Source organism: Leptonychotes weddellii, chromosome 13 (genome assembly GCF_054177405.1).
Source record: "Leptonychotes weddellii isolate Sample4059 chromosome 13, ASM5417740v2, whole genome shotgun sequence".
Taxonomy (NCBI): Eukaryota; Metazoa; Chordata; class Mammalia; order Carnivora; family Phocidae; genus Leptonychotes; species Leptonychotes weddellii.
Window position 1 is genome coordinate 53,637,867 of NC_138381.1, and position 12,118 is coordinate 53,649,984.

The window sequence follows — 12,118 nt, forward strand, 5'->3', positions numbered from 1 at the left end:
CCTACAGCTAGGACAAGGCAGAATGCGATGAGGGAATTTCTGGGAGCAGCGACTCTGGCTGGATATTATGTGGAGGGTCGAGGGTCACATCTTTAAATCCAAGACACTACATGTAGAAAATAAACTGGCAAAACACATTTTAAGCTGATGACATCATTCTGGCTATGTTCATACCACACCAGTAAAACCAGTTGGAAAAACAAAAATTGAATCAACTTGACTGTCAAGATGACAGCAAATTACTGGCTGGCCTGCTGGTTTTCTTCTTTTTCTTAAAACACAGAATCAAATAATTATTGAACTAGATATATTACCTAATTTTTCTGCTAACATGTGATGAATGACCTTGACATTTTTCAATTACTATCAACGCAGTTGCTTACTCATAAGCACACCATCCCTAACGTTCTCTCCTGTTGTTTGCTTGTTTCAAATATTCGCTGAAAGACTAAAAAAGCATCAAATGACTACAAGGCATAGAAAAGCTAAATACTGCCTAGTATGTGTTCTTGGTGACCAGGCTAATGTTCTGCTTGAAGCAGCCAAGTAGGCTGTTTACATCATTTCCAACTGCCCAACATTCATGAGGAAACCAAGTTCCTGCTTTAAACACGATTGACCTTTGGGCAGCATTCAAATCCAACAAGTCATAATCTGCTACCCAAACCTCCTAAATGGGACAAGCCAGAGACTGGGAACAAAGTGGGCCCAGAGAGATGGTGCAAAGCAAGCCCAGCATGAAAGAATGCTCCTGCTCAACCTTCCCTTCTCTCCCACAGCAGGAGTCTTTCATCTCTGAGATTTGCAAACATTGGCTCAGAATCCTCACAACATCCTTGTGAGCCAGGCAGGTGGTACATGTTATGATCCCTCTCATTAAAGATGGAAAGATGATAATGATGGTGATAAAAATTGAAGTACATCAAACAGTATCAGCACCATCCCATCAAAAGACCCATGGCTTTCTCAGGAAAAAAAGAAAAGAAAAAAGAAAAAAGAAAAAAACCGGAAAAGTAGGAACTGTCAAATGTATTCTTATCTATTTTACTAAATTTTACGCCCATGCTAAGGTCCCACTAGTTCTGAAAGTCTAGAGCATAAAGAGTTGAATTGTTACATTGTTCAAAGGGGCAGAGAACTCTCTTGGGAAATTAGGCATTCTTTTTAAGTGTTTTATTTATGAAAAACACTAGCAGAGTCAAGAAATGTTCTCTTGATTCCATCTGGTCCCATGGCTGCTCCTTATCCCAGTGTGAGGAGGGGGTGACATTTAGCCTAAGAGCCTGGAGAAACCTCCTGGGAGCTGGTGAAAGGCCCATGGAGGAGCTCTGCATAGGAGAGGCCTCCAGAGAAATGCGAGGGCCCTGGCACATCAGCCTACCAGGGGAGCTGCCATGGACCGAAACAGCTTGTACTGCGCCCTGGGGAATTGAGAGAGTGGAAGCCATTCCCGCCTTTCGTCTTAAAAGCCACTGTCCCAAATTGACCATACCCAAAGGCCCACAGAACACAGATAAAAATCAAGATTTGGGCTGGGAGAGAGGAGGAACCAGAGAAGGGGCCTCGGTGCACTTTCTTGGGGACTGACAGCGAGTGTTTCTCGGAGATTTCTCCCGTGTTTCAACAAGTCATTTGCCTCCTGGAAGGGGAAGAAGAGCAAGAGCTCCTGTTGCCTACACCATTCCCTTCACAGGTTGGGGCCTGTGACAGGGCTCCTTGCTCATGGGGGTAAGATTGTCGGCGAAGGCGCGCACTGCACCCCTGAGGGAGCCGGCACTGCAGCGTCCAGACCCTGAGCAATTTTCCAAAACTCCACTCCTCTTTGCACTAATCTCCTGTCTCTTTTTCTCTCCTGCGCCCGGACACGCGCGCGTGCCTACACACCCACACACTCCAATCCTTGCAAGCGGACTTTTCTCGGACCCCCTCCACGAGTCCCCCAGCCCTGCAGCGCCCCCCACCCCTTTTCGGAACACCTTTCACAAGTGGTGCCTCCACCCCCGCGGAGGGATGAGAAAGGGTCCAGAGTTCCCCAGGGTGGAGGCCGGGAGGCCGAAGGGCACCTCTTTCCTGGCCGGCGAGGGCGCGGCGGCCGAGGGGGAGGAGAGAAAGGGGCACCGAGCCCCGGGCTGGGAGAGGGGGATGCTGGCGGGAGGGAGGAGGTTAAGAACTGGGAGGGGAAGGAAGGGGGCGGAGGCGCGGAGGGAGAGGGAGGAGGAGGCGGGAGGAGGAGAAGGGGCTGGAGCGGAGGACAGGGGAGGAGGCTGGAGAGGGAGGCGGGAGAGGCGGTGCCCCACGCGCCCTTTCAAGTCTCCGCGCCCCCGGCCCCCGGCGGCGGCCCGGGAGGCGGTGGCGCGGCGTCACCGCCCCGACTCCTCCCCCGGCCCCTCCCCCGGCCCGCGGCCCGGCAGCCCCGCCGGCGGCGCTCGGGAAATATGAAGAGACGCTGCAGCTGCGGCGGCGGTGGCGGCCACTGCAGCACGGAGCGGCGCGCGCGGCGGCGGCGGTGGCCGGGGAGGGACGCAGAGGGCCCGGGTGCCGGGAGGCCGGGAGCGCGGACAGGGCCGGGCCGGGCGCGCGGGGCCCGAAGGCGCCCAGCGAGCGCGCGCCCCGCAGCCCCCGCACCGCGCCCCCCGGGCATGGGGCGCGCCGCGGCCGCCTGACGCGCGGGGCCTGGGCCGGCCGCCGGTGTCGCCGCGCCGCCGCCTCGTCGCGTCCTCCGGGCTGGAGGCGGGGGGACAGAGCGCGCGCGGCGCCGCGGCCGTTCCCGGGGAGCGGCGTCCCTGGACGGCGGGCGGCTCGGGCGGTCCCGGAGGAGGACTGGAGATGTCCGGTCTGTGCCGCCTCCTGCTCGCGTACCTGTTCCCGGCCCTCCTGCTTCACGGTGAGTTCCTGCGCGGGCGCCGGGGAACCCGGGCGCAGCCGCTGCTCCCCCTGCCCGGCCCCGGGAGAGGGGGCTCGCGGGTTCCCCGGCGGCGCCCGGAGCTGGTTTGCGGCTGGAGCTTGCTTTCTGAAGGGTGCAGAGCTCACACAGAGACACTTTTTAGCTCCTGAATGGATTGCATCAAGTTCCAGGGAAAACTTTTCTGTCCTGTTGGAGTTTCAAAGTACAGACTGTCATGAAATCGCGGGCTCCGCGATCCGGTCTCCAACGTGTCAAGAGTGTTTGCCGGAGGGGCTCTTGATGTGGTGCAAGGTTTTGTGGGGCTGTAAAGCGAAACTGTGGTCGTTTAAGGGGAAAAACAGCCCGCGCGCGTTTCTCTGTGCCCTCGGAGAGGAGTAGTGTTTGCTGAAGGTGTGGTGATGGGGCTCTCGCCCCAAGTGGACTGGGTGCAGTCGCAAGGAGCAGGGGACTCTTAACACCCCAAGATGTAATCATGAAAACCGGTCTCCGAAGGTTCTCCGGAACTGGACACCCTGTTTCCATCAGACTCTTGCTTGATGGTTTTGTTTCTGCGCCTCATGGGCCACATTTCCTCGGGGGCTCCGTAAACCCTTAGCTAGAAAACCCCAGCTCTTTCACAGAGTTCCAGGAATTGCACTGAGAAAAATAAGGCAGATTTTGTGGTAGATTGGTGTTGATCCTTGCTGCGGGCGGTGGCAGAACATGTGCTGATTCAGAAATCCTGAGTGAACTTTCCCAAATGGTGGACACCTGACATTTCAGCAGAGCGTCTCCACCGGGAGCATGGCTCTCCTGCCTCCACACCACCAAGCCTCCAAAATCCCTGCAGGTCAGATGAGCACCCTCAAGGACCGTCAGTTTCTGAGCAGGACCCGCAGCTCTTGGTGGAGCTTCACAGTGCATTGATGCATTGTAGCTAGCACTGCAGACCAGGCTGTGACCCCCACCCCACCCCCCTGCACCCCCCACCCTGCGTGATCTAGGAAGGCACGAGCCCGGGAGCTGTGTAAGTGGCTCTTTTCTTTGTCGCCCGGCTTCAGGGCAGACAGCTTGAGCACTGCAGGCCGCTAAGGTGCCTGGTGGGGCCAGACCTGCCTGATTGCCAAGGTGTGTCCATTGAGCCCCAGTGATCCCAGACTTTAGAAGTCAGAATGGAAGGCTTGCAGTTTGAGGGCCAAAGAGAGAAGGTATAATTACAGGGTTGCACTCCTAGGCCCATCTGCTTAGAATTACAGAGCAGTTTTAATCTTTGGCTGAAACATGAAACAAATCAGAGCCAATGAGCAGATCAAACAGCAGCTGCCACACACACCAGAAGAAAGAGGGTGAGAGAGATGAAACAGAGAGAATTGTCCCCTTAAAAAAATCTGTTGTAATATCTGCAAACAAAAATGGCAGGATCTTTCAAATGAGAAATTACTTGAAAATTTGGCATAAACAGGATTTTTTTTGCATTTTGGACTGCAAAAGTGGGCCTCAGAAGTGCAGCTTGGACCAGCTTATTCCCAACGCTTTCTCCCTCCTTTCAGAGGTGGGTGTTATAATTATAAATTATACTTCCTAGGCTACCAGCTAGTCCAAGCTGGGATAATAACTAATAGTTGGTAATAAAAGCCCCAGTAAATCCTTGTGAGTATAGCCCTAAATCTCCCAATTTGAGTCTGTGTTGGCCTGAATTTCTTGGGATAAGAGATTTACCCAGACCGGGTTGTGCTGGGAGAACCTTGTGGCGGAAGGAAGGAAGGGGGCAGTCTGCACTATAACCCAGAGGGGGGCCGGTGGGGGGTCAGACCCTGTGCATGTGTGTGTGCCTATACGTGTGTGACGAAGAGGATATAAGAGAAAAAAGGCGTTTGCAAATTGTAATTGGATGGCATGGATACCCTGCAAAAAATTATCCAATTTCAAAGTGAGTCTGCAATGGCAAAATTATTAACGCTGCCGTTGCTCAAAGATCCACTTGGATCCTGCAGGGAGTGTTGGACTCTAGCATAAAAAAATAAACAGATGGAATGGTTGTTCAATGTATAAATCCTTGGGATTTAAGAAAGGCTTGTCATAATTCATTAGGATAATGTAAAGCACCAGGAAATAATTGAGTATTCTCCTTTTCCCTTTTTTCCTCCTGATTTTCCCCGATTGAAGTAGTTTTAACTGAAAATGGATATTAACCATCTTAACCCAAGAGAATGGCTTGATGAACGTGTCCTACTCTATAGTCGGAGGTTTTACAAACACTTAAAAATTCTGTAGCAACAGATGAGCTTGATCATATATTTTAATAGTTATGAGTCGAAATCTTCTTAGAATGGCTTAATGATTTTTTTCCTGATACCTAGGCATCTTATTTTACTAAACATAGGACACTATTTGTCTATTTATGGTAGCAGTTTTGGTAACAACAGATTTTGGGGGTTAGGAGTGTGTTTGTGACAAACTTTAATAAGTGTAGTTTCAGACATCATTTATAGATTCCTATAGTAGCAAGTCACATTAATAAGATTAAAAAGTACACAAGGCCTTTATGAAGATTCTGTGTAAGGATGACATAGAAACTATGATGTTTGGCCTCCAGTCTTTGCTCAGTTTGTTGGTTACTTTTATTTCTACTAATTGCAAATCATAAATCACTCCTATGTCCTACTGGGGAGTAAATTAGGCTCTGGCTAGACTTGAGCCTGTTGTTTGTTTTTGCTGTTTTTTAAACTGTAAGTGTAGGGCAGGACTCAAGTTCAAAATTTAATGGCATGAAAGTATACGTGTCAATTTTACTTTCCTCTCCTTCAACCTTTGAAAACAATTGAATTTCTTAATCCAAATAAAACCTATTGAATGTCATGGAGGTATGCAGCTGGAAGATGTCCATTATCACTGTTTTCTTTGCTTAGATGAAAAGCCACAAAAATCATTCGGCTCCAGAAACACAGATTAGCATGAGGTATTCCAGAATAAGTGGTGCTTTAATGCACAGCAAAGTGCGGACTCTCCTTGCTAATGGAAAGATTTGATTTTAAGTTTTGGAACTGATGTTGGGGGAGATGTTCTATCCCTCTGTGCTGTTTATTTGTGTAGAATTAGTTGACTTTTCTGAAAGGGAAGGCACTTTTGAGCTATTCCCTTTCATTCAAGCATATTCTAGCAAAATGAAAAAAAAAAAAAAACCCTGTAAATTTCCAAGTGAGAGCTTATCCAACAAAATCGGATGAAACACTTATATAGGGTAAAATAGGAATCTTTGAAATACCGTTTTACTGAAGAAGACAGTTTTTGTAACCAAGAAACCATTGTGTTTCCTGCACCCTCTCCCCCTTGGTCATAAAATGAAATCTTGAAAAGAAATATGACTCATTGGTACATAACAAGGAGCAAGGGTCTTAGGTGTTAAATATTCTCTTGCAGAATCAGTTGATGTGCTTCAGACATGTGGCTAGGCACATCTATAGGAGCCGTGTTCATTCTTTTTCTCCCCAAATGAGAAGAGAACTAAACCTTAAGTGGATGATACGACTGTGTAATTACATACTGTTTAGGGACAGACTGATGACAACTTGATATAATCAATTAAAGTGAAGCATAAGACATTTAAGACTAGAGACATGAAAAGCTATGTTAGTGATTGTATACATCTGCTGAAAGCTCACACAGCAGGACGTGTCTTCAATAGACCCTGGTGTGTAGCGTTGAAGTGAAGACCCTGCCGTCGTCATTCACACAAGCCTTCTTACTGTGTCAAGATTTTACGTGTTAGGGTCCTTATGGGAATAGAATTATTCTGGAAAGTCATGTGATAGGTATCAAGGTTAGAGAAATGATAGTGTGACACCCTAAAATTATTAAGGGTATTCTGTTTGGTAAGGGTTTTCCACTTTCATTCATTCAGCAAGTACGTTTATGAGGCCCTACTGTGTGCCAAGTACCCCCGCATGCCAAGGACAGGAGCTGTGAGGAGGTGCATACTCCCTTTCCTGCAGATCCCCAAAGAATATCAACGGGTGAGGGAGGAAAGCTTGTTGCAGGGCCCCAGAGCGGGGAGGATGGCATGCTCTGGGTGACTGTAGTGCTTTCCCTGCTGAGAATCCCACCAAACACACACACACACACACACGCACGCACAACCGTGCTGAAGAGCATGGGTGTGGCAGCAGCAGTGAACTACGGACGCAACATGCAAATTGTGCAGTTTGTGGTTCAACCCCAGTGTCTAGCCTGGGGACTGTGGCATTAGAAGAAAATGACAGAAAATTACCTCATTTGCAGCTTTGGTTGAGTGGAGCCAGGAATTTGAAATCTTGATTTTATTATATTTCTCATAAAGGGAAAAATACTTTTAGATAAAAACGTTTAAAGATTGGCAAGAGCAGCTCTTTCAGCTTTTATCTCAAAAAACAATTTGGAAATAAAAAGAAGAGCTTGGTAGGCATAGCTACCCACATGGTAGTAAAATCCAGTTTGTCTGCAATGCATACAGGCTTTTATTCCAACACATGGAAAGCTCTGCTGGAGCTTATCTAGCAGAATCCACGGTAAAGCATACAGTTACAGTAATGACTGCTTATTTAATTGGGCAGGACAATTTCATGGCTAAGTAATTACCTGCATTTAATCTAATCAGTCACATTTTATCTGCTTTGCGTTTTTACATATCACACCAGTTCTAACTTGAGAATACTTTCTCACTGATTATCCAAGTAATACATGTCACATTATTTAAAACAGAAGCGTGCAAAATGAGCAAGAAAAGAATCACTCAGAAGCCCCTCTCCAGAGACAACCATTGTTAATATTTTTACATATGCTTATTTAGCCTTTAAAAAAAATTTTTTTAAAGCATTGAACTACATATTATAGAGACTGACCTGATCAAAGATTAGTTCAGGTCAGTCCCAAGTGTGCTTGAAAATTTTTTCCTTCCCCACTAATTTTACATTTTATTACATGTAAAATGGTTTGGAACTTTTGGTTCTCGATCTCGATCGGCAGGTGAGAAACTCTGGAATGTATCTAGATTATTCAAATTTTTAAAAATGTTATTGAAAAATTGGGGATTTGGACATGGAGTATACTTTCCTTCTTTTCTTGTTTCCTTTCATTAAAAACAATGGCCCATGCGCGAGCGAGAACCTCACATGTAGTAGGCACTTAGCTATTTGGTGAATGAATGAATGTTGACTTTCAGAAGGCAAGTAGTCACTTGCTGCTTGCTCCCCTGGTCTCCCACCCTTCTTCGCTCTTCTCTTTAGTCCCTTCCTGTCCCTGGACTGGTTGCTTCCTGAAAACACCATGGGTTTAAGAACAAGCTTTGCTAGGGATGACCATAGCAAAAATAGTATATTCATTCCCTTTGACAACTATGCTAAGGACTGCTTTCTGAATGCATAATCTGGTGAATTCAGTGGTGTAAACAGTCATCTGGTCACACACGCGGGCTTTGGATTTAGGGTGTCAATCTCTACATAAATGGCCAACTCTATGCTTCCTTTCATTTCGGGAAATCTGTTTTTTTTATTGATACCATTGAGAGTTTTCAGTATCTGAACTGTAGACTTTACAATTATGATAGTGGTTAAGGTCATTCTGCAGTCATTTTGGATTACTGTTACTTCCTGGGAGTAAATCACTCATGCGCACGCATGCATGTGAATAAACCTTCCAGAGCTCCAGGATCTCGTTTAGTTCTCTAGAAGTGGTAACCTGTAAAATAATACCGTAAAGCCTTTAGGAATTAATTTTTTTCAACAAGTGAATAATTTCCTTCCGAAGTCTACTATTTTCTCCCACACTTACTTGAAAGAAATACCCACTTGTCATCATAATTTTATCTGAGCCCAGGCCCTGGGACCCCCAGTCTTGGAGACCATTTTATGGTGAAGTCCTTTTCCTAATTCACCACTCTCCTGGACAGGGAACAGTGCTATGGAGAGCTTCCAGCTTATTTGGTGTCATGGACTGGCCGTTTATAGAACACTTCACATTAAAGAGTGGTTCTCTGCTTGTAACTTTCTGTACCGAGGTAGTAACTGGCATTTGATAAATGAGATAGCATATGCATAAAGTAAATTGTTAAGTGTTACACAAACTTTAGTTATTATCATTATTGTAATTTTTACTTTGATACAAGTAAAAGGCGCATATTGGATGACCTACCCCAAGCCACCCTGAAGACCAAATTCACAGTCACTTTCTTACTGGATGGTGGTGGTTTTTTAATCCTTTGAGATACTCTTTTCCTTGGATTCATTTATAGCAAAATCTTAGTAGAAGAACCCAGCTAACTAATCTTCTCAGTTAAGCAAAATATCTAGAATCCTCAGTTAACCAAAATGTTGATGTTCTTTGTACCTGCACTCCCACACACAGACTTCATCAGCTTATAAAAAATGAGGAAAAAACCTTTCATGGCTTAAACAGAGTTGTTACCTGTTCACTCCAGTATCTCTGTATCCAGAGTACCATCCTACAGGGACCGATGTTCCTAATAATGACCTTGAGCCACTTTGAGAACCTGAATTATCAAAGAACGACCATAAATGTCAATTGCATTCAACATACAATGGCAGAATTTTCAACAACCAGCTGTTGTGATTAGTCAACACTTCGTTACATGGGTAGTCCAATTAAATGGGGGTTTTAAAAAGTTGTTATATATAGCAAGCAGATATATTATAAATAATAGGGATACTCAGACAGCAGCTATTCGAATAGTTGCCACCCCTGAGTACTGCATTGCCAAGTACCAGGATGACAGATTTACACAATGTAAGATTAAAGTAGGACATATAAATATTTTGCTCAAGTGTCTTTTCAGATGTAGTCCTAAATTAGTATTCGTTCCTACTTTCCTCTCTCCCTCCCTTCCCTCCCCTTTCCTTTCTTTGACTATAACTTCTTATATACCTTCTCCACAATATGCATAAGATGGTCAGGACAAAAAACTGAGAGACTACAAAAGAGATTTACTCTGTTTGTCCAGAGTGGTTCCCGTCTCTTATCTTTCTCATTTATTCAGGCAAAAATGGTATGCTGAGCCATCATCACAGAAGTGTCAGAATGGATCTGCCTGTTTCCCATCTGCTTCCCATACCTCCGAAAATGGGAAAAGTGGTCTTCCCAAAATGGAATTCCTATTGTGCTCTTACACTGCATAACATCTTTTGGTGGTTTTTCTTAACCTTTCCAGTGAAATGCACCCTCAGCATGCTACATGGTAATCTTGATCATGGCCCTGCCTCTCTTCTTCTGTTTCTCTGTTGTGGGCCACCCTGTGGTCCCCCTCCCTGAGCCTGGCCCAGTTCCTCCTACGTGAACCCCTCCTGTCTACCTCTTTATGTTTGAATATGCTGTATACTCTGCCCAGATCACTTCCATTCAGCATTCAAGGCATGGTTGCCCCTCCATGAACCTTCCAAGGATGAATTCAGAGCCCTGCTCTCTCTGTCCTATGAGTCCCTCTACAAGCCCACTTGGGGGTCTGGTTTCTGGCCCAACTGAGACTCCCTCAGGGTATAATGTTTGTAGCTTCCATGTCCAGAACAGAGCCTGGCCCTTCAGAACCTTTCTGATGGTTTGAATGAATGAGTTGCTAGTTTCAATCCCAAACTGGAGTTGACATGCTCTGAGCGATGCAGTGAACACAGGGGTCCCTGGGTTGACCAGAAGTCTAAGGCTGGTTTCCTTGGAGGGCACGCCATGGGCGATCCTGAGACAGAAGTCTTGGGGGATAAGGAAAGCTGTTCATCTTGACCTCTCCTGCAGGTAGACTTGGTGCTTCAAATGATCTTTTAATTCTAAAAGCCATTTCATAGAAGTAGCACTCACGAGAAGGTCAACCAGAGTTTCTCCACCAGACAAGCCAAGTAAATATTGGAGACCACTGTTAGCAATTGACTGAAAACCTAAGAGACAAGTTTCTCCGATTGTACAGCAGCTCCGGCTTTCACATGTCCCATTTAATTTTGTTCCCACCAAGGTGATGGGTGCTCGAAGGGCAGAGATAGAAAGGGAACCAATCCCATTTTTTCCACCCTAAGAATATAGTATCGGCCTCAAGTGCAAACCCTAACTCACTGTATGCCGAAGAGCCGTGCTAACTGTAGAGTTCTCCTCCACCTGGCTGCCCATGCTGCTGCTCTTCTGCCCTGACAGTCTTGCCATTTTCTGTGACCTGTGCTCGTTGTCCGGTAAGAGCGATGGCCAAGTGGAGATTTGTCTCTAGAAACCCGAGTGACGTAATGATCTTTTGCCTGCTTTCGAATGATTGGTGTATTGGTGGCTCTGGGATTTTATTTCTTCCACCCCTGGTTAAAAAGCATCACTGTAGGCTCCCTTCCTGTGTGACTGGCCTTATGAACGACCCATGCAAATTCTGACCACCACTCCCTCTTCCTCTGCCTTTGAACTCCCAGCTTCCTTCCCAGAACCCTCCTTCATCATCTCCACCCTTGTTCTTTGACATTCAGGCCAGTGAGTCCTTGAGAGCCTCAAGGTCAGAAAAACTTACTTTCATTCTTCTTCATGCTTCCGGCTCCTAAAATATACAAAGTAAGAGTGAATAGGTATTTGTTAAACTGAGTAGAACTTGTCAACAACCACAGAGCCCAGCGCTTTGGGTCCTACCCCCTTCTGCGTCAGGGTCATCAGTTCACTTAGGGAGCCCTGTGTCTTTCTTTACTCTGAGCATTCTGTCCTTCTCAGAGCTCAGAGGGAGCCTGGCTCTGGCTGACTTTTACCATTATTTTAACTCTGCTGTTGGCTGGGAAGGACTTTTTGAAGGCGATCTAAAAGCCTAATCATTATTTAAAATAATAACCCATTTAATGAGAACTATGTCTGTGCTAAGGAAGACAACCCTAAGAGATGGGTAATGTTATCCCCTCTTTACAGATGAGTAGACGGAAGCTTGGCGAGGTTAAGTCATTTGTTTCAGGTCACCACGCTAATGGTGTGTTTCATCGACTGGAAAATACACTTTTTTCCCCCTATTTTAAGATCTCTGCAGTGGATGTGCGTCCTCTGGTCTGTGGGGGTCCCAGGCCCTGTCAGCTTGCAGGCAGCAGTCATGTGGGCGTGCTACAGTCTTCCCCTGTGTGAATCTGGACACAGCAGTTCACACTGTCATCACATCACTTCCTTTATATGGCCCCTTGTTACTCCACATCTATGGTTTCGTTGCAGATAGGTCAGTTTTGAAAATAGAATAAATGTTTGAGCCACGCG

General features: G+C 46.3%; 1 protein-coding gene across 1 annotated transcript in view; it reads left to right on the top strand.

Annotated features, from left to right (window-relative positions):
• Positions 1-2,443: 2,443 nt before the first annotated feature.
• Positions 2,444-12,118, top strand: part of APCDD1 (APC down-regulated 1) — a 33,281-nt gene continuing 23,606 nt past the window's right edge. Inside the window, exon 1 of the mRNA XM_081801594.1 lies at positions 2,444-2,884. Within this exon, the coding sequence (XP_081657720.1) occupies positions 2,827-2,884 (58 nt within the window). The 5' untranslated portion in view covers positions 2,444-2,826. The remainder of the gene's footprint in view (positions 2,885-12,118) is intronic.